The sequence below is a fragment of the Brachycentrus maculatus genome, unplaced genomic scaffold (genome assembly GCF_059751285.1).
Source record: "Brachycentrus maculatus isolate JH-2025_06_01 unplaced genomic scaffold, ASM5975128v1 h1tg000255l, whole genome shotgun sequence".
Classification (NCBI taxonomy): domain Eukaryota; kingdom Metazoa; phylum Arthropoda; class Insecta; order Trichoptera; family Brachycentridae; genus Brachycentrus; species Brachycentrus maculatus.
The window spans coordinates 170,004-193,257 of NW_028281006.1; the positions used below are offsets into that span (position 1 = coordinate 170,004).

The 23,254-nt window shown below is 31.7% G+C and overlaps 1 protein-coding gene across 1 annotated transcript; it reads right to left on the reverse strand.

The window, feature by feature from the left end:
* Window positions 1–2,846: 2,846 nt before the first annotated feature.
* Window positions 2,847–16,488, reverse strand: LOC148306080 (5'-3' exonuclease PLD3-like). Its single transcript, XM_088265651.1, has 11 exons — window positions 16,330–16,488; window positions 15,706–15,812; window positions 14,119–14,280; window positions 13,183–13,363; window positions 12,955–13,089; window positions 12,450–12,572; window positions 10,519–10,587; window positions 7,832–7,963; window positions 6,248–6,387; window positions 4,864–5,029; window positions 2,847–4,282 (listed from the first exon to the last, which is right to left on the reverse strand). Exons 1-11 carry the CDS (start codon window positions 16,375–16,377, stop codon window positions 4,001–4,003), a joined length of 1,545 nt encoding a protein of 514 aa, XP_088121777.1. The 5' UTR covers window positions 16,378–16,488; the 3' UTR covers window positions 2,847–4,000.
* Between the last annotated feature and the right edge of the window lie 6,766 nt (window positions 16,489–23,254).

The window sequence follows — 23,254 nt, forward strand, 5'->3', positions numbered from 1 at the left end:
TCATTGTTTTATTTATTAAGTTTTATCAAATCGAGTGAAAATAAACGGAGCTTTATTTTCTATCAATGGCGTCCATACCGCATTTCAATAAGGATAAGATTTTTATGTTTATTGTTATAAACAAAATAATCTCATTGTTAGAAAGATAGAGGGAAAAATAAAAGGCAAGAGAGGAGAGGGGACCAAGGAAAAGTCATGTGGACCAGCTAAGAGAAGGCAGGCGTCATCACATACACAGAGAATTAAAATTCTGTATTTGGATAGAATGGTTAAATATCAACTGCGAAAAGAGTATCCGAAAGTCATTCCCTGCTCCCCAACATCTGCATACCCAACTACGCCAGTACGCAACTAAGTAGACGCTCGACTGCGAAACTGGTGTCACGGGTTAGATTCCCGCAAATTGCAAAATAAATTCAAGAAAGATTTATTTTCAATTGGTCTGGGTGTTTGTGATGTATTTTTCACATTTACCTTCCTTATCCTTACTACCCTACCTGCAGACAAGACTAATAGTCTTTGCGGGTTATTCCTTTTTAAAAATAAAAAAACAATTTACAACAAATTAACTTTTTAAACACTACAGACATATTTTTTGATTTACTGTGTAAAATAAGTTGTATTTTGTCTGAAGTCAGCACTCTTCAAATCAATCAACTCTTCAAACTTTTTATATTCGTAATAAAAACATGGCCATTTTGGAAGAGAATCTTTGGGATTTCTTTGAAATATGTATTTTGATGAGGAAAATCTATTAAAGTTTTAAAAACTAAGCTTGAAATATAAATATATATGTATATATAGAGATGACACAATATGCCACAGAATTTTACCTGTCATGTACTTTTGAGCGATGCTGAAATCACAATGGAGAATAAAAAAATATTTAAAAAAATTGTTTATTAATCAAAATTCTTAAACCGATACACATTATTATGTATATGTTACAATTTTCGTTAAATTTATCACACATTTATTAACCATGGCTGCAGTGTATGCATTCCAGAATGAAGTAAATATATATAAAAAAAAAAGTCATTCCGTTACATACATGCAGCCATCATGAGATCAGGGAATTACCCATATGAATACTTTATGCCAAGACTTAAGTTCAGAAAATGAAGTGACCTGGGAATATTTAAAATCAATGCTTAGTTCAAAACATGAATTTAAAAAGTATTATTTTGAAATGACAATTATCGAAAAAGGTTGGATTGTCAAACTATAATTCACTTTATGAATTATCATAAAATGTAAATCATTACATTTTTGCGCTTAAATCTAGACTGTTAGTATACATTTTATTATCATTATCGAGTTAATGTCATCTATCTTAGATTGAACTCATTGAATGAATTTTACTTTTGTTAAATTTTTTTTACATTTTATCCATTCTCAGGTTAAAAATTATAAACAAATCATAAAATAGCAAAAGACTATTCTCTTGAGGTTTTTATCTCCAGTGTAGCCACCTACAGGTGGAAATGGGATATGACAAAAAAATTGTACCTCGAAAAGTTCTCAGATACTACATTAACACCTATCACTTGACCTTTAGTTTCCACTTTCAGTTTATATTGATGTTTCTGAATATTTTATATTTGCTTTCCAATAAAATGACATTTTTGTATAGTAACGGTTTAGATTTGGGCGTTTGAATCTAAGTACATTGACATATTTTCAAAATAGGTTTAAAAATAAGACAAATTAGCTCTAAGAAAACATACACATACAAAATTTAGCTTGTTTATCGAACTCATCCACCTAAACCTCGTTGAGTGGTTGCTATATACTAACATAACTAACGCTGTTAAAATGTCTGACCACAAAGTTAATGCTTTGAATATTAAAAACTATAAATAAAGTATTCATTCATTTGAAAAATTTAGTAGAATTAAAGGAAAACTAAATTTATTGAAGAACAAGGTGGTTTAAATTATTAATGATACATTTTCTGAACACAAAATGGATTGAGTTGGAAATTACTCATTAATTTATAAAAGCTATGCATAATATACAACCTAAGTTTATGCACCTATACTTGAGAACAGACTATAAGAAGAAAATGATGACAGAGTACGTATTTACAGGTTAACATGTTAAAAACAATTTTTTAAGTGAAATTAGAAATTCAAAATGAAATTTTGATGAATTTATGGCATTGTTAATTTACAAACAAACCGTACAGTTTCCCCCGGTGTATTTTTGCACAGTGTATAGAACACAGTATGTATATGTAGTAGCGAATTGGAGAGGTTGAAATTGTGATTTAGCAAGTAAAATTTAAATAAAAAGTTAGAAATTTTAGATTGCTTCCCTTCTTAATGAATGACCGAACAAGACAAATCTGTAACAGTGCTTATGTGCTGATAAAAATAGACAGGTGCGGAAATATTTAAAAACTATTTTTTTATATAAAAAAATTTGTACCGAATCAATTTATTATACATATGTTTATACATACAAATGCATCCTTAATATTATTGAAGGCCTCAAAATATTGCAAGGCACATTTTACTATTTATAAATATATTTTTATTACGAAACAACCATCTCAGAATGAAAATATGAATCCAAAGAAAAATTTAGTAAAATAATATAATAAATTATGATTACCTTTTAATTACTTTATATTGTAATTTAAGATTGTTTAAGCTAAAGCATCATCAGTTTAATTATAATTAAAATAAAATTATTTTAAGTTTTCTGAAATATTTAATGGATTTATTAGAATTTATGCTTTTTGAAATTAATCCATAATAGATCCATAGACAGTTTTCATTCTGATTAAGTTTAAAATGCTTCGATATTCGTGAGTTTGCCCTTTTAAATATTTTTTTAAAATATTTATTATGAAAAATTATGCATTTTTTTTTACCTATAAAAAAAATATTGCACGATACAAGTATATTTCAATTCCACAATTGCAAGTAAAGTCAACCAAATTACATACATAATACATTTTTACAAAAGTTCATAATAATGCGCTCGATATAAAAAATATACAAAAAATAAAACTTTTTTCTTACATAATGATCGCACTCTAACACTTAATGGATGTAACTCCTCAAGGCGATACAACAAGATATATTAGATATCTAAATAGGCACGAAGTGTCTTTTTATAGAAAGGGATTATGGAAGTGTAAGCATTTACAGGGCTTACAACCTGAAATGATCAACTTAGACACTGTGTAATGTTCACAATTCTGCCCATTATTGAACATTCATACTGTCTCATTTTTGAAAGTTATAGTATATATGTATAGTATTTTGAACAACTTTTTTATCTGTGTTGGAACTGTCTTTTGTTGAAAACTTATATCCCCTTCGTATAAAGATGCTTCGTCTTTGATAGATTTTGCTATGTTGATTCTTATAAACAAAGTGGGGAAAAAATTTGGTCTAAAAAATACTGACAGTGTTTCTGGGCAGCTGATTCACAAACTATGCCCTACTGCACCAGTTGATTGTAGAATACTTTGACAAGTAGTAACGAATGGGCCCAAGGCGCAGCAAAAAGAAATGAAAAAGTCAAACGAATGTATTTTTTTTAAATAAACGATTTGTGCCATATTCATTTTCTTACACCTATCTTTAAAAAACTTACATATGTATTATAATTATTATTCATTAAAATGCTTGACGATTAAGATGTAAAAAACTTCCTATTTAATTAAATTGCATAATATTAATGGTTCACATGTTTTCCAATATTCGGATGACATTTATTTAGTAAATTTGAAGGCAAAAATATAGAGTCAGCGAGGTGTGGGCAGAAGACAGATCTCCTGGCTCCGGAATATATAAGATTGTACGGGGATTAGGACTGTCGAGACGCTGTTTAGAGCTGCCTAAGACAAGGACATTTACTTAAGTGATAGTCGACGTCAGGGGGACCTGACATGACTTGAACAGAAGAAGAAGTAAATTTGAATGTTTCTTTAGAATGTTTCTTTAGGTGGGGGTCAATGATAGCTATGAAATTTTTGGGGGCGCGGCTAAAAGTATCCCTTGATTAGCGGCACGGCATACGGCGATTCCCAGTCTCTGAGGAACACATCTTCCAGTTGCTGGCGTATGCCGAGCGTGCCGTTGACCCGGTCCAGGGTGTCGGGTTCCTCCATGATGATGGCCACGCCGGCGGTGTCCTCGAAGTAATCGCCAGACCAGTTTGACGTCCCGATGTATGCGGTCTTGTCGGTGACCATGTACTTGTTGTGATTGACACGCGCAAATGGGATCTTGAGCTGTTCTGCAGTGGCCGGTACTACAAATCTCTTCTGCAAAGGAAAAAAGAACAATTTTGGTGTGTTATAATTCAACTTATATGAAATAATTAACTTTTTTTTAAACAGTTGTCAAAATCAAATCGAATCGGTTACAAATCAAAGCTTCGCAAGCTTTGATTTGTACTACAAAAACCTTTTGGATTGAAAACAAATTTAATTTAAAAAAATCTCCATATTTTCAATTATTTTAAATTAAAAACAAAAATCTAATATGAAGATTTCACAAAAAAAGAACAAATAATAAAAAATAGGAAATAGTTTTCTATTTCCAAGATTAGAATTGATTTTTTAAAATTTTGTCAACAAAAAAAGAATCACTTTAGACATTCATTCTACTCTCATCCATTTTTTGCCTATTCTGTGTATCATTTCCATACATCAGTGTTGGCACTAGTACGCTGTTGTAAACTGCCAGTTTGGCTCCCATGGACATATTTTTGTTTAAAATCACTGTACTATAATGAGGGTAAACAATCTTTGTTTTGTCTTTGTGTTATTTAGGTATATTTTAGTCTAGGATCATTTAAATTTAGGTTAGTGAAAAATAATTAAAATAAATTGTCGGAACTTACCACTTGAATATCAACCTTAGGGTAAGATCCCGAGAGGGCGGTGAGTGACCTAAGGAAGTAGTCCTCAGCAGGTCGAGAATGGTTCCACCAGCTGATCAGCATCCGGATCTGCACATTCTCTTCTATCGCGGCTGCCCGAATAGCGTTGTCGATGTGCGGCCAAAACCTATCGCATACAGCACTCAGTATCCAGTATTCATAGAGTATTGCATTTCTTGGCTAAATATGATGTTAGATAACAGGTTCCCAAACTTTTTTAGTCTAGCCCCCCTATCAAAATTTCTTGTCAAAGGGGAAAATAAAATGCCCAGAATGTAAAAAGAAAATGTGATAAGAAAAATATATATCATACTTCTTAGCACTTCTATCTATCTCTGTAAAAGTCATCTAGTGCGCCCACAAGGGGGTGTTATTGCCCACTTTGAGAAATAATATGTCAGATGAATTTAAAGTACATATAATGGAATAGAGACTAGGGCAGCAATTACAGTGAAAAGATAATGATTTATCTAGACGGTGTAGTTTTCTTGCTAGTGTTTCTAACAGTTGCTTCTAATAGTTGCTTCTAACGACTTTGGCACTTTGAAACTGATCAATCAGTATTATAGTTATCGAAGTTAATGGTACCGAAAAGAATATTACTGAATACATATTTGTTTTGACTGGATAAAACTAAAATTAAAGTTAGCGTGTTATCTTTTCACTGAAATAATCTGTGCGTATCAACGATTTTTATGCTAATATTGATTTATAATCAACCTAGACACCAGTCTTTAGGTACCAACCTAAAGGCGCAGAACTGACCACATTTCCTTTATGTAATTGACAATCAACATAAGACTGCATCTATATGATGCAGTGCCCTATGCACGATTGGGTGCAAATAAGGTTTTAAAGATGATAAGAAGATAAGGTTGCAAATAAGGTTTAAAAGAAGAAAGATATATGAGTGGAATATATGTCAGAATGCAGATGACACGAGTGAAGGAGCTCAGGCTGAAAGACATAAGCTGTTACATGGGAAAGAAAACAGAGAAGGAATAAAAGGAAGGAAAAGGGGAATAGCAATAATGGTTTAAGTGCTCGGGGTTGCATAACCACACTCCTACTAGTTTGTGTCATTTAAACACTGTATATGTGTATAAGTCTCTTTAGAACATGGAGACAGGATTCGGACTAAACATCGAGTAATTGTTTAACATTAAAGAAGTCTAGATCCTGACTTGAGTTTACAACATTACGCAATTTACAATTATCCCAGAAGTAAAGTTTGGATCTAAAATTTCAAGTATGAAAAGAGGTGTTTGTTTGCAATAATATATATATATAGTATAAACCGAGTAATGTTGGTCGTAAAAATGAACAGTTCCGATATGGGACTTACTTTTGTTTGGGTGTGTATATAGTCAGGGGAATATAGTCCATAACAGCGATGTACACAAACTTCTCCGCTGTTTTGATGACATTTACTATGGCATCTATATCATTAGTGCGACCTTCGGGACTCAAGGGAGCTGGCGAACTCTGAAAATATTATTTATTGTAACTGCGGACACTTGGTAGAATTCCATATTGAATTGTTGGGTAATGTATCCAAAATAAAACAAGGATAGTTGGATTGAATTCTACATTTATTTATGTATATGTTTATATATGTTAATACTACATTTATATATGTTAATACGTGACGTACGTCACGTATTAACATATTAATCATTTAATTCAATCCAACAAACCTTGACCTAAACCGTAAAACCGTAATTCAATCCAACAAACCTTGTTTTATTTTGGATATATTACCCAACAATTCTGAAAATATTGGTAACTTTAAGGTTAAGGTCATCATAAATTATGAAAATTATGTAGATAAAATGTTTTCACATATTTAAAATTTATTACGAGTATTTATTGATTTGACATTAACTTTATGGAATAACATGATATGAATATTAAAAAATATATAAAAAAAAAAAAAAAAACAATGGTCTCTATTTTTTTTACATTTTTATAAATATATTTTGACACAAGTTTAATAACGTAGCTTGCAACTCCTCATCCAGATATGTTAGAGAAATAGGATTAGACAGAAATAATCAATAATAGTACACCTACACACATGTACACTTCACTACTACCTGTCGGCTGCCAGTGCCACTGCCACTACGCGCACAGACACCCATCCGTGTGCAAGTGTACGGCATGTGTGCTATACACCCAGGAGGTAATGAGCCACTTTCCGTTATGGGCATGAGTTGCAAACTATTTATAACTTTTCAATACCAGATCACACACCCTGAACTCATTTTTAGAAAGACAATAAAAGAGTGACCATAAAGGTACAATAAAACATTGAATTAACTTTAAAAAAATTGCTTTACATTTAAAATATAACTTCCTGCTTTAATTGTTTTATTTTTACCGGACGCGCTGGACTAATCACCTTGATTTTATGTAATTATGGTCAAGATAAAATTGTATTGACGGCATGCAGTGCCCTATGCATAATTTATTTTCCATAAACTCTTTCTATTTTTTAATGACATATTTATAAAATTACATTAATTTTTAAATAAAATTATGATTTCTCTAATTTTTTTATATAATTTTTTTTCCTCCTCGCTAGCGCATTTGGCTATTTTATGCTGGAGGTTCCGGGTTCAATTTACAGGGGGATAAATGAATATCGGTTTTAATTTGAATATTGATTTATTATCATCCTTGACCAAAAGGTTCAGGAATGCCTTCTTAATTAACGATCAAGATAACACTGTCTATGTGATGACGTAGGCTACACACCATTGGGTATTATAGGTATTTTAACAAAACACAACTTTTTTGTGAATTGAACTTGGGATAAATAATTACGAAGACAATATTATTTTAACACAAACATCAATTTATAAGTTGGGACTTTTGGGAAGAAAACATAATGAAAAACTACTACATATGTACTTCATTTTGTACTTACTGAAATATAAGTGTTGAAGGAGTGTCCGTCAAGACTAACGTTGAATGGGGTATCCACATTGAATAATGTATGCAAAGAAAGCGGCCACTCATCGGGTATAACGGCATCATCCTTCCCCAGTGACCAATAAACCTGCCAAAAGGTGATTGGTATTTTAAAAACATGTTTGTTAAAAATAAAGGCCGTGATGTGTTTATGAAGAGCAAAATATTCATGCATACCAGTCTAATACTTCTGATCTGTCCATATTCATGTGACGCACTTCGTCATGCTTAATTTTCCTCGGTATACCTTATATCCTAATAAAAGATACTGTTCTTTTCTCATCCAATTGTTCCACATGTCCAATCCCTCTCAATACGCCTGTCTTGATTTGATAGATAATGCTTGTCTCACCTTTGCATTCTTCTCTTATTTCACCATTCGAACAACTTTCAAACATCATTTTGCTAAACATTTGTGATTGCGTTTCGACTGCATTTAGTATGTTTTAATTAATTTTTTGCCAACTCCATGCTTCACATACATTAGACATTCTGTACATTAGAGTTGGTACAGGGACTGAGTTGCAAACTGCTATGTTAGGTTTCAAGCTTTAGAACCCAATTAACATATTACTACTACTGCTAAAAAAATCAGTTTAATGAACCAAAATAATCTTTGATTATTATCTATAGCTGACTCCGCCTCCAAAGTGCGTCAGCACACTTGGCTACCGTACTGGAGATCCCGGGTTCGATTTTCAGGGGGGGGGGGTCAAATAAATATAAGTGATTTTTTCACCCTAATATTTATTCAATGTTATCCTAGACTGCTCCCTGAAGCGGAGGGCTGATCACCTTTCCTTCATGTGTTAAACATTAAGATAACACTGCATTTATATAATGCAGTGCCCTATGCACCATAAGATGCGGATGAGGGTTTGAAGAAGATAGCTGAGACTCTTATGAGAGATTTACGACATGCTTGATGGACACAGGTATTTTATAGACACAAGAACTGCTAAAGTGTGAGTGTAGGTACAAAGTATACTCGCACATTAGGTAAATCAACATGCAGGAATGCATAATGAACACACTCTGCAGTATATAATGTTGGTAAGAGTATATTGCTATTGCATGTCAATAGCCAACATGCAGTAGCCTGCATTGCTACAGCCCTGTACTATGCACCATGCACTGCAGACACTTACTGCACAAATTATGCAAACTAACTAAATTCTGCACTTCATTAAAATTATGCGGTTTAGTGCCATTTTGTGTACACGCATTTGATACTGACTATACTGAATAATTATTTCCAATGAAAGTCTCTGTAGTGTATGTAGAATGCGGTTGGTACCGTATGTAGAGGTTTCAGGTTCAATCCCCAGTGAAATAAACAATAATATAGTCAAACTTCCGTAGGACAAACATCTATTTTACAAAGTTCTCTAGATAACAATGATTTTTATACATGTATTCAATATATAAATTGAAAGATTAGGATATTCATACCAAATTTAAACTAATAACTCTAAATTTACAAGCGGGTGTACAATATCATTTAAGAAATTTCTAAATTCCAAATTAGTGATAAACCATTCACCCATATTTTGACGGTGAAAAAAATAAAGGATGGGTAAAAAAAGCAGAAAATCTTTCAGCTAGTAGTATGGAATTTTTTTAAATGTAAATATTGTTTTTCTAACTTATGTTTATACAGTATCAAACAGATTAATTGGAACAGAACTTATTTTGTTGAATTTTTGTATAAAGTTTTGTAAAATCTTTTGTTTATTAGTCATATCACAAATTAATATTTAATAGATCTCATATGGGCTTAATCAATGATTTTTCTCTTCTTGCCATCTATTATATAAGGTTTTGGTACGTGGATGCCATTTTTTCGTCTCGAAACCATACCTGAATTATGGACAAAATGAGCTTCTCCACCGCAGTGCAATCGATTTTGGAGAGCCGATTTTTAAAGATTGCAGATAGATTTTCAATAAGGTTTGTCTGGAAAAATTCTTTACCAGTCCAACATAGTTCATTGTGTGAAGAATTTCATAATTTTTTTGGATTTGTGGCAAGGGGTTAAATCCTGCTGAAATATTCCATTACCATTTGACCTTGCTTCTGTATTTCTGGTAGTATCTTTTCTAGTGGAATTGGGTGATACTTCTCGCTATTCATCATCTCAGTTACTGAAAGAAGCAGCCCTGGTCCATAGTACGAGGAACACCCTCAAAACATTTTTTTAGAGGGTGTTAAAAATGTAAATATAACATATTATGTTTTTTATGTTTAAGTTTTAATTAAAAAAAAATAAAAATAAAAAATTGCTCACTGAGAGTCAAGTATTTTTTTTTTTTTTTTTTGTATTTAATTTAAGTTTTTTGTATTTTGTATTAACTAATTATACTTAGAAACCTATACCCTTATACCCTGTACTATGACTATTTATTTTGTATACCCACACACAGGCCATGCCTTTGTGGGATCTTTTTTTGTATTTATTTTTATTTTTTATAAATATTTTTTGTTTTTGAATTTATGTAATGCAAAAGAATTTTAAATAAAGAAAAAAAATGTGTTTGATACTGTACATATAACATTTCAAAATGAAACATTGAATATTCTGTTTTTTTATTATTAAAGCTACAATTTGGTGACTAAAAATAGCAATTCATTTTAATTACTCACCTCAAAGATTTTGGCTATATCTTGAGTCAAGCAGGAGCAATTGTATGCAACAATTCCTAATTCTTTCACCTGAAAGTACAACATAAAAAAACTTTATAGTAAAAAATATATTTTATAACATTATTATACATTTTAGAGACATATCAATATTTAGGAAAGAAGTTATGAAATTAAATAGTAAAAATAATCTTTTGCCATCCCTTTTTTGGAACTAGGGAGAAACAAACTAACAGTTGAATCAAACTTGATTTAAATTTATGTGATTCCTGGCATAATTTATAAAGTATGGGTGGTTATATTTTAAAATAACCTCCTCCCTAACAAGAACCCCTTACTGCCCACCTAAAGATCCCGAATTGTGGTTTACAATGTTTTCCCACACATCGTAAGACGTAATATAAAATAAAAATATAAAACCCTTACCCGCACCCCAATGGTGCATAGGGCACTGCGTCATATAAACGCAGTGTTATCTTGATCGTTTACACATGAAGGAAAGGTGATAAACCTTCCGATTCAGGTACCAGTCCAGGGTAATATTGAATAAATATTACAGTGAAAAAATCACTTATATTTATTTTACCCCCCTTGGGAATCGAACCTGGGACCTCCAGAACGGTAGCTGAGCGTGCTGACCATTACACTACGGAGGCGGACAGAAAGACTTAGGAAAGATGAAAAAAAATCCTTAGTAAGTTATCTCAAATTTAATCTTTTTTTATCTATATGAGTAGTAGGTCAGTGAAAACATACGAAATGTGCATAAAATCACACTATTATTTTGATAGAATAACATAAAAATAAATTTAAACCGTTATTTGTCAAAATTAACAATATTTGATAAATATAAACCAGTTTACATTACAATGATTAAAGAAAACACTTCGTTTTTTACCACTTGAGTTTTATTATAGACTACATGTTTCAGAAGTTAAACTTCCATCATTCAGGTCTGTATGGTAACTTATTGAGTTATTATACAGACCTGAATGATGGAAGTTTAACTTCTGAAACACGTAGTCCATAATAAAACTCAAGTGGTAAAAAACGAAGTGTTTTCTTTAATCATTGTAACATGTCTTACCACAAAGTTGATGCCGAAACAATAAATAAAATATCAGTTTGCATTAAACTAATATTTTTATTTTTTTACTTGTCCATTACCCTCAATGGCTTCATTAAACACAAAATGAAGGCATCGAGGGTATCAATTATAAAAATTAAGTGGAGCCGTTCAAACATCGGTACTAGCACTTATTTCCGTAGGTAAGCGGGATAATTAACCAAATGGATTAATAGAGATCTTATTGATTCCATGTTAGTGTAATAGTTAGTAAAAGACCTTGATGGACGGAACAGGCCGGAATACTAAATTAATTAATAATTCAGTCAAACACTGGTGCCAAGAGTAAATATTAAACGATAAATATTTAAGGAGCTTAATGATGCTATCTTTCCTTATTTGGACTCACAAATTACTGAATCAATACATTTACATGTCATTAGACAATGCTCAAATGTTTACATTATTATTATAGGTTATTCATCAATCAATAAGTTTATTACAGCATTTATAAATAAGTTAACTTGAAGTATTTATTTAATAATAATAGAAAAGTAAATGAGTCACCCTATAATAATTTTTAGTAATTTTTATGAACTTTAAAGTTCAGTTGTCTTTTACAATATAATCAAAATAAGAAGGAAAAAAATATGTAAGTTTTATAATATTCCAAAAAGGCCATGTTGAATTTTTTCTTTGTTTTTTATGGCTACACTTTCCTTTCCTTGATCTTTTTTATGACTATTTTTTATAGAAATAAACAATGCTTATTTTAGGACTATCTGCTTGCTGTTTAATATTTGCTCAGTGGTCATAAGAAAAAAATCAAAAGCAACACTTTGTATTGATTTACTCGCTGCCTTTTTACCTGTGTGAGAGATCTCCAATCCATATTAGCACTGCCGATGTAAAAATGTGTTCGATCAACTAGCCATAATTTTGTATGAAGTACTCCGCCTCCCATTAGTTTAGGAAAATTTACGCTTCTCACCTAAAAATATAAATTATAACACATTTCTGATACTTACTTGCGGTATTTATAAAACAAATTATTTTCATAGACGCTCAAAAGTGAAAAGGTTTGCAATATAATTTTGAGAATTTAGATTCAAAGCACTTTACATTAAAAAAGTATTATAAGAACAAAAAATAAAGCAAATATTCAATGTGCCCATAGATTTTGAAAGCATTACATCATTTAATAGCCAATTTTAGATCTAATGATAGATTTATAAATATTTGAGAAGTCACGAGTTACGAGTGATCGGGTCTAAAATAAGCTGATAAGAACTATATAAATAATTCAAAAAGTGTTTTTGGCAATTGGAGCGCTTTTACTTTTTAGAATAGATGTGGTATATAACAATTTTAACCTGAGCGGCTTTCTTTTTAAGCAACAATTCTGTGTCGGTATTGGGATTGCTTTTTGTTGGTGCACTTTGGACGATTTTAACCGTCAACTGCCGCTTAGTACCAGCTTGATATAAAGCTTGGAATACTTCCTCTCCCTGTTGAAAAATATACAGAATTAAGAAATCCAGTCATTATATCCAAAACATGATCGATAGTAAAGTGTTATTGGTTTTAATTATTATATATACCTTAATCGAAGATTTATGTGAGTATGTTTCATTTTCTCTAAGTGTCCAATATAAGGATGCTATTTCTATGGTGCTTGTAGCGGATTTTATAAGTTCCAGCCAAACTTTTTGAGTTTCTGGATATTTTGTTGCATTCGAGGGAAACAGGAGACCCTCGGGAATTGTTTCAACTAGAGATACTCTAGAAAATTAATAAGAATTTTGTAACACACTGTACATATATTATTTAATACTTTTTATTGAAATTTTTCATGTATTACATAAAAGATAAGAGAATTCCATTCATTTACTAGGCATTTTTAAGACTAGATTTAAAATTTCTATAATACAGTTCGTCAGATATTTGTCCGCCTCTATAGTGTAGAGGTTGGCACATTTTTCTATTGTACTGGAGGTATTGGAGTCGATTCCCAGGGGGGTTAAAATGAATAAGTGTTTTTTCACTATGATATTTATTTAATATTACCCTGGACTGAGACCTGAAACGCATAACTGATCACCTTGCCTTCATATAGTAAATGATCAAATTAATATTGCATCAATTTTATGCAGTGCCATATGCACCATTAGTGCGGATAAGTAAGATAAGTACTAATGTATAATATAGTTTAATATCATGATTTTTTAAAGGTAAACACTGTCATCTCACCAGAGATGTCTCTAGTGAATTCAAACACAATGTTTCGAATTTGAACAATATATTTAGAAGTTCCAAGAATTTGAGTAATGTGGTTGTTAATCATGGGTAGAATTGGTGAATGTTACACGTGTGTAAAGTGATCACTTAAACCAGCCTATAATGGTTGTTAGCCCTGTAAATGCCCAGACTTCCATATTCTTCTACATATAAGTTGAGATGCCAAATAAAATTATATAAAAAATAACTCTTAATTGGAGCTAATCCAGATTTGTGAACAAATATTTGGTTACAAATACCTGCACTGTTCGGAACATTCCGGTGGATGCTGCTGCCTCAGTATCACATTGGCCACCGCATTGGAATGCTCCAAGAGCGGCACAAGTACCACCAGGACTATCAAGATGAAGATGACTGATATCGGTATGCAGGAAGGCCGGCACCATGTGTCTGTACCCCATCTAACAAACCAATCACACATGCAATCACCTGAATACAGAACTATCATAATTGCTTTAAAAAATTAAAAGGAGGTAATTAAACCTTTGATAGTGATTTCTCTCAAGCATTAGTAGTATTTTCTTTTAAATATTTAGATTCATAATCTTTGAACAGCTATTCATTCAAGTTAAGAACTTTCTGCATGACAAAATCAGTAGCATAAAGAACACAGTTACATTTATCGAATTGGCTTTTTTGTAGAATTCCCTTTTCCATTATTATTAATATGAATCAAAAGACAATTTATGATTCCTCTTAATTAATTTTTTTGTGAATTTTGTTTCGCCATACGGGGGGTTTAATAAAACTGATTAAAAAAATATATATGACTACAGATTCCCAGGAGATCTAAATAAATAAAAGTGAGTTTTTACTGTAATTTTGATTTAATATTGTTAATATAAGATCATCCTGATTTTACGGAATTAAAAATCAAGATAACACAGCTTTGATATGATGCAGATAATGGTTAGTTGATAAAGATTCAGAACACATTCCAGGTTAAATCATAATGTTTTTAATGTTCTGTAAAGTAAGCCTAAATGGTATTGATTGTTTCACGGGACAAGCTGATATAGTTTCATTTTGTTGGCCTTAGATGCTTTTATTAACACATTGTTATCATATGGTTTTTTTTCATCAACCCCGATCCTAATTATACTTAGACAGTCTGCCGCCCGACCCTCAGTATATTAATCACAAGTAAACGCAAACCCGATTCCAATCTATACAATTTTTTTTGGCATCGCTCAGGCTCTACTAAAAGTAAGCAAAGAAAACACTCATAGCTTCTCCTGCTCTCTACCAACAGTATGTAAAATACGCTCTTAAGCGTTTCCCGCAAACAATGTGTGTTAATAACTGTTTGCCCTGCCAGTTACCTCAAATGGCTGATCTTCAAAAGTGCATCAATTTAGAGATTGCCGCCAGTTTTTATATATCAGAGGGGTAGGGCCAGATAACACATTCATCAGAACAATTACAGAGTTGCACAAAATAAAAGAGATTACAATTGATGAGAGACTTACACAGATTTACACCCAAGAATTAACAATAAATATGGGAGTTGAACACTACAATGTATCGTTCTGAACATTTTTAATTTGTTGCCGAGGGATGTTAGAGGTCTAAATAAAATATGAAACAAAGGCAAAATAAAGGAATGGGTAAATGATCAAGAGTTAATTTTATGAATATTGTAAAATGTTTATATTCTTAATTTTTCTCTGTTTTTTTGTGTTAAAATTGTTAAAAAAAAATATATATATTAAAATAGAACTCCACCGACAAGACACACAAGGTGGCTTGGTGGGTCTCTGCAAAAAAAAAGTTCTAAATATGTAAACATTGTAATTTAAATAAATGTATACAGTAAAAAAAAGTACCTTTTAAGGCCAGAAGAGTCTTGGCGCAACATAAAGCTTTGTTCCCACTGGTCCAAGTCTTCGTCTGCGGGGGACGCATTCCCGATACTGCTATTCTCCAAAACTGTCTTCACAGACATTCAAAAAAATTAGCTAAAATACTACACTTAGCCATATTTATACAATCACCAAAACTTTATCACATATTTTGATTATTTGATTCCACATATTTACACATTCAGCGAGCAAAGTCAGATATGCAGAATTACCACTTTACAGGAGTGCCCTCCTGTATTTGAATTGAATTAAAAATGTAAATTAAAATATTACATAATTTAATAAAATTTATGTACTTAGTAATTTTACCCATCAGGTAACTTAAAAAGATGTTTATTCAAGATAAAAGTAGATTGCCAAAACAGAATTGTCCAAATATTTTGATGTAATTGAAGCCGATCATTATTTTATTTGTTTTATAATAAAATACAAAGCATTGAATGAAAAATATTTACCAAATTTATCAAAAAATTCAAAAATATATACCGAGAATTTATGTTTTAACGATGAGATGGCAATCATTTCATAAATGAGTAAAACGATAAAGTAGCAAACAAAAGAAAAAAATTACTTTAAAAAAGAGCTTACTTTCTTTTTGTTGTATTTTGCTTCGAGAAAAATATTTTTCCAAAACATTTTAAGAAAAAAAGTTGGTTAAAACCCAACCAAAAATACTTCAAAACAAACTTTTTCAGGCAACAAAAAAAGTTTAACAAAGATTAGTCATTTGTCATGTGTCAAAATATTATTTTTCCATATTTTTATGTTGCCATATCATAATACAAATATTTCAAAATATTTACTCCAATAGGCTACTCAAGTAAGAACTATTAGTAGAAATGAGAGAAAATATTTTGAAAATGGGAAATGACATTATAAAAGTTGATAAGGGATGAGTAAAATAATTTAAAAAGGCATGAAAAAGCCGGATTATCCTTATAAACACATTTATTGGTAAAATGTTTTTTGCTTATTTTGTAAGACTTTATACACCGCGTAAATACACTTTCTATACACTTTTAAAAAATCAATATAAAATGGAAAAGATTCACATCTAAATTCACGATCAAGATAAATTAATAATAACCTAAAAATATTAATTACTAACACTTTTGAAAGCGTAAATTAGGAAAACAACGAACTTGAAAACACGACCAACACAGTAAATAGTTATTTACGTAATTTATATACGAAATATTGTTATTTTCACTTTCAACATAAACGTGAAATTAATTTACGTAGCATAACGTTTAAAAAAATCATAATTATTGTCGTATATTCGCAAAATGCTTTGGTTGGTTAAACAGACAAAACCCAAATGATTGTATACTATTAATCCATTGAAACCATCGGTAAAATATAAATTTTCCGCACTCCGACAAGTTGTGACGGCCGATAGGACACGACAATCAAAGTGCACTAAGGCAAGGCCACTGAAAGCATGAATACATAGGTTTATAGAGCCTTCGCATGCATGTTACTGTTTTGTCGTAGAATTGCATATATTTGTGTTTTATACATATGCAGAATATGTACAGGTAATAAGGTAGCCAACCTCCCTAGCATATGTATGTTGAAAAATATATATTTAGTAAAGGCCTCTAAAATAAACCTGCATGTGTGTCAATCGCAAGGATTAGTGTTTATTTTTAACTTAAGGTTATTGCGGAAAACTTTGTTGGTTTTTGTGTATTTTGTGCATAATGTTTTTTGTTGTTGTGCCACGGTATTTTATCAAAATGTTTATTGTGTTAGTAAATAACCACTCACTGAGATTTGAGTCTACCGCTTTCGAAATTTACTCGTCTCTTCCTCAGGACAAATCATTACCAGCATTTATGTATCACAATACCACACTAATTATACACAAAATATTCGTCACATGCGTTGTTTGTTGGGCCTTAATCTCCAGATTACAACAACAACAAAAACACACTTATAATGAATATAAATATGAAGCAACAAGGGAGTCGTACGAATTAGCATTGTCCAAGTTACACAAGCTAGTACGGGTATGCAACTCCCAGTGCCCAAGGCATTGCTGTTATTATTCCTTTATTACCGGCTACTCTTGGATTTTCTTTCCAGTATACTAGTGATGTTCTTCACCCTGAGCTCCTTCACTTACGTCATATGTATATTCCATTTAATATTTTACAGTCCTATTTCCATGTATTTAGCGATCAAGTTAATTCCTCGATCCGATGAGGTGTCATGTGCACCATTTAGGTGCAATTAAGGAAAGAAAGTACCTAATCACGATTAAACAAATATATAATATGAGAGACGTTTTGGAATCATTTAAAAAAACTAACTCAAAATTGTGATTGAAACGTTTTTTGGTTTGTTTCTTAAATTAGTTAGAGTTTAACTTTACATTTAAAAATATTAAAATATTAGTTGTTGATTATTTCCTTTTCCAGGATGCCGTCTTTAGTCTGAGATCACTGGCACTGTGATCATTTTGCTCAAGCTTTTATTAAATCGCCATCACATATGTACGTGTCATACGCAAAATAAACATACATGCATTTAGCATATACATTTACAGATGGCGTTACATATTTGGTCCAGTGATCCCATGTTTTTATTATTTTTAAATCATTGCTCGCTTGTAATAAAATGAGTAGTTGATATTCATGTGAATTTAAAAAAAATGAAGTTCACATATTGAAGTTTAAAAGATTTGAGAATGTGCGATTATTTTATCAGTCATTATCAACTTACCGAAAGCCTTTTCTTGTAGCCGGAAAACGAAGAAGTTTTCTTTGTTCTTGGTATCAAAATTTTCATGTGATCGGGTTCACTGTCCCGTCGCGGGAACTCATAGTGGACGTTATTAGAATTATTTCCATAACAAATATTATTCGTATTGTTCACCTTAACTAAGATACTACACGTCTGCGAAGCTATTTGGAACAAGCCATCCTGCAGCTTGTGGTGATTTCCGTGACTGCGCCCGAAACCTAAGTTATCCCAGAAATGGGGCATAATTCAATCGCGAAAACAAACTGTCTTTGTTTACTACGAAGCACTGCAAGTTTCAGTCAGAAGTTACATTTTATTTCGGATTGTTTTAGCGGATTTCTGTGTAAGAGTTACGCCTCAGATGCCGGATAACTCCTACCCGTTTACTCGGTTGTAACCGTCCACGCGCGGATATTTGTGCCAAAAATGTACAACACGCTGATCTTGACATTTTTGAGTATCTTCGAAGCGTTGCAAGGTCAATATTTGGTATAATCCGCGCAGTGTATAGGTCGCGTGAATCAACCACCTTGGGCTGTATCGGCTGGCGAAGTGTGTAGTGGTTGAAACCACCCCCATCGTTACTCACTAGCTCGCTACCTTCAACCCCACTACAAATACAAATTAATTTTTCCATCGTCAATTTTAATCTACGTAGATATAACAAGAACCGTATGTACCTATATTCAATACACGTTAATGGATAGAAAATTGAATGGGTGAGGAGGGCTAAGCGCGCCTTATCTAGTGATTTTTTTTATTTAATAACACGATTTATTAATTGATTCGGCAGTCACTTTGTGATAAAATCTATCCATTTTTACTTTAAGTTTTACTTTAAATATCATTATTTAAATAATGGTATTCACCAAAATTTTAATTAAAAATGACACGATCTGACCTACTAAATAGTGATTTAAGCTTGGTGATAAATATCACCAAGCGTGAAATGATTTGTGACATTTCCACCATGGGCGCAATTCCTGATAATCATAATTTTGTTTATTACACTAAGGAATGTAAGTATGCTATGTAACAAACCATTTAATTTGAATCACAGATTCTCAATATTTTTAAGATTAGCGCCTCTTTGCTAAAATATCTCACCAATGGGGGAAGAAAATTGGAAGAACGTAACCATAGAGGGGGGAGGAATGAAAATATACTGCCTGCTTCCCAGCCCTTCATAATTTATTTATTTTAATATCTATATTTTTTATTAGGGAATTCAATGGATCAGTTATATTAACTTATATACATATACATATATGTGATAACATTAAAATAATTTGTACTAGCCCAACAATGAAATTGGTCATTTTATATTTATTTACGCATACTTTTTTTATAAAAGGGTGTAATATTTTATTTAGTATGAAACATCTGAGTGCAGATATGAGTCAAAGAAGAAAGTCTAATTTACCTAATTTAACTAGTCTAATCTAACCTAATCGATTATGTAATATTAAGCTTATATTATTTATTATGTTACATTCAGTTACACTTCCGATAAGAATCCAGCAAGCACGAAACGGCTACTTTATAAATAACGAAATTCTTTTAAAAGCATCGACAACCTGTCATTGGAAAATTATTTGCAAGCTGTTACCAGCCGTAATTTTTGCCACGATCAATGTTTAAATATAAATTTACTTTAAAGTAGGTATATTTACAAATCTACGATGTATTAATATCGTCCAAATGTTACGCGATGTCGTAAAAATGTACCTGCAAGATTAGGGATTTACGCTCTCCGTTGTGCACTATTGATCTTGCTACTTTTTTACTCAAAGTATCAAATTCAAAATATTCGCAGTCAAATGTACGAGTATAAAAAGATATTACAGTTACACATTTAAGGTTATGATGCCGTAAACTTTTTTTTATTTATACTGCGGTTGTTGTACTAACAGATAGAAAAATAGTAGACTGTTTTTTGCTAGTTGATTTGAAATTTCATTGTTTCTTGACAAAAATGGTGCATTTTGTCATTTGGTAAGCATAACTATGGGTCCATATTGAACTTTGTATTTTTGATTGATTCATTTCGAGCATTTTTACTTAACAGTATACAAAAATATAAGTAATCATAAATAATGTGGCTTTTTAATCACTAGGCATAACCCGTCCAATTATTAGGACTATTATGTTAACATTTTTATATACACCATTCATCGATTCAAAGAAGCTGAAAGGTAACACATTTACTCGGAATTGCGATGGAAATAGAAACATCAATATTATTAATTATACGTAATAAATAACCAGTGCCAGCTCTGGCGCCTGTGCGATGACGCAGTTGTCTCGGGCAGCATTTTGGGTATCACAATAATATGTAAAAACAATTCTGTAAATATGTGCGAATTAAAAAATCTACCTTCGTTGACGACATTATATCCCAATAAATCCTTAATACCTTAAAATGAAAGGGAACAGGGCCGACAATTTTTTAAAGTCGTCTATATTTTTATATTGACGACGTTAAAAAATCGTCGTCAATCTAACAAAAACTAAAACCGAACAATTTTTGGTAGATTCTTTTTTAACCCTCTGAAATCAGGCAGTGAGGTAAAATGAGTTTTTGTTCAGTTGAATAAAAAACACCGGTCCTGATAATGTCCAGCACTGTAATGTGAAGACGGTACTTTACTGAACATTATGTACCTATTACGAATATTAGGAACAACGTTGAAGCTAATGGTATCATTTTCTTTATTATTTTCTAGAAATTTGGAATTTGAGTCATAAAATGGCTGTCGCGTGTCGCAATGTCATAAAATGCATATGGCTACTTGCTTTGTTTAAAATACAATTTAATTAATGTTTTATATTATTCACAAACTAACAATTTTCTTGAATGTTTTTTAAAAAAAATATACCTTCTTTTGTATGGGAGTGATTTTATTTAAGAAGGTTTATCATTACATTTAATTTTAAGGGTTAGTTCACACGCCGGTATAGAACGCGTTGTTTATATGTGAATTTCCCTCCGGCTGTTTTCTATTGATTACATACATAATAAAAATACGCATACGCTATGAAAAAACTATTTTACCTCCTCTGTATAGAGTACCTCCTTTGTATAAAGGCAAATGTTTTCGCGAATGCATATGGAGGATTATCCGGTTTCTCTTCTCTTCTCCCAGTTTCTATTTGACCACATCCTGGCATCATAAATACAATACGCAAGAAATCGCCTACAGATGTCTCATTGTAGAACTAATGTATTTACCTTAAACACCTACCTCCAACATCTTGCATTTCAATATTTGCAGAGATGTATAAATGTAATTTTGGTTCGAGTGTATTTGAGCCTTTTATATTTGCACTACTGCCATCTATGTTTGAGTAGATTCAATATTTGTTAAACTGTATTGGAGGAATACTACTATAATATACTGTTAAAGTGAATTGCGTATGCAATGGTGCATAGGGCACTGAATCGTATTGACGCAATGTTATCTCGATTGTTACGTGAAGGCAAGGTGACCAATCTGCGCTTCTGGTGCTATTTCAATATTAAATAAATATTGGAGCGAAAAATTACTAATACAGTCAAACTCGGTTATAACAAGGAAGACAGGACCGACTGAATTTGCTCGTTATAACCGTTACTCGTTATATCCGTGAATAGATATTTTTTATAAACATGCCCATCACATGATGACATAAAATATCTGGACTAGTCACATAACAGAATAAGTCGCAATTCAAACAAAAATACATAATTCACCCGCTACACACATGTCATATTGTTCTATCAATCAACTTTTCATATAAAATTTGGAAAATCTTGCACTTCTTGTAGTATAAAGTCTAAAGTTTCATCCATTCGTATGATCAAAGTCCTTATTTTTTTCGGTCTGTGGTGTTCTTTTCAAATGCAGTTAAAAATACAATGTTGACACTGTGGATGATGAAAACTTTTTACATACTTAAACATTTTTTTCACAAGTAATTTCCACGTTTTCACAAATTGAGAAACACTTTCTCTTATTAGTGACGTGTTTATAATTTGAGGTTTGTTTTTAACTGACCTGCTCTAGAATTGATATGACATTCCCCATCTCGTAATTTTTACTATGCATTGTCCATGGTAAACATAGGACATACAAAAAATGGAAAGTATCATAAAAATCTCCCAAAACAAGCATAACATCCATAAACTAAAAAAAAGGTTGTTCATTGTAATGAAGTGCTGAACCTACTGACTTCTCAAAGCTTGGATGTCGTACATGCAATTTCAACTATATACGCGGATACTTTTTTAACGTTGTCAGTAAAATACCAATTAGGTACTTAGTATCTCAACTATTGTCATAAACATCATTTGATCACGGCGGCATCAGTCTAGTTAACTGCCGGTCGGATTTTATTGCTTAGGGTCGAAAATGATATTAAAAACGAAAAAATCGACACGTTAACAGTTTTAAGATTTTTTTTGGCGGTATTTTTACTCGTTAGCCGAGAAATAGCTCGTCATAACCGTGCATAAATGTATGGAGAAAATCACAAACCAAAATGTTAACGAACTTTTCCTTGTTTTATCTGAGATCTCGCTATATCCGTGCTTGTAATAACTGAGTTTGACTGTATTACACTACAAAGGCGGACAATAGTACAACTATGATTTTTTTTTTGTACCATTGTTGCTAGAATAGGATAACTATTATTTATCTAAAAATCCAAACAGAAAGTGTACACTTCTTTTTATAAACCACAATATTTTTTTAATCTATCTATGACAGAGGTAGGTAAGATCCAG

Coding starts and splice junctions, on each gene's coding strand:
- LOC148306080 (XM_088265651.1), bottom strand. CDS start 16,377: ATGTTTTGGAAAAATATTTTTCTCGAAGCAAAATACAACAAAAAGAAA. Junction 12,573..12,954: donor TTAAAAAGAAAGCCGCTCAG/GTTAAAATTGTT, acceptor TTATATTTTTAG/GTGAGAAGCGTAAATTTTCC. Junction 10,588..12,449: donor ATTGGAGATCTCTCACACAG/GTAAAAAGGCAG, acceptor TTGTACTTTCAG/GTGAAAGAATTAGGAATTGT.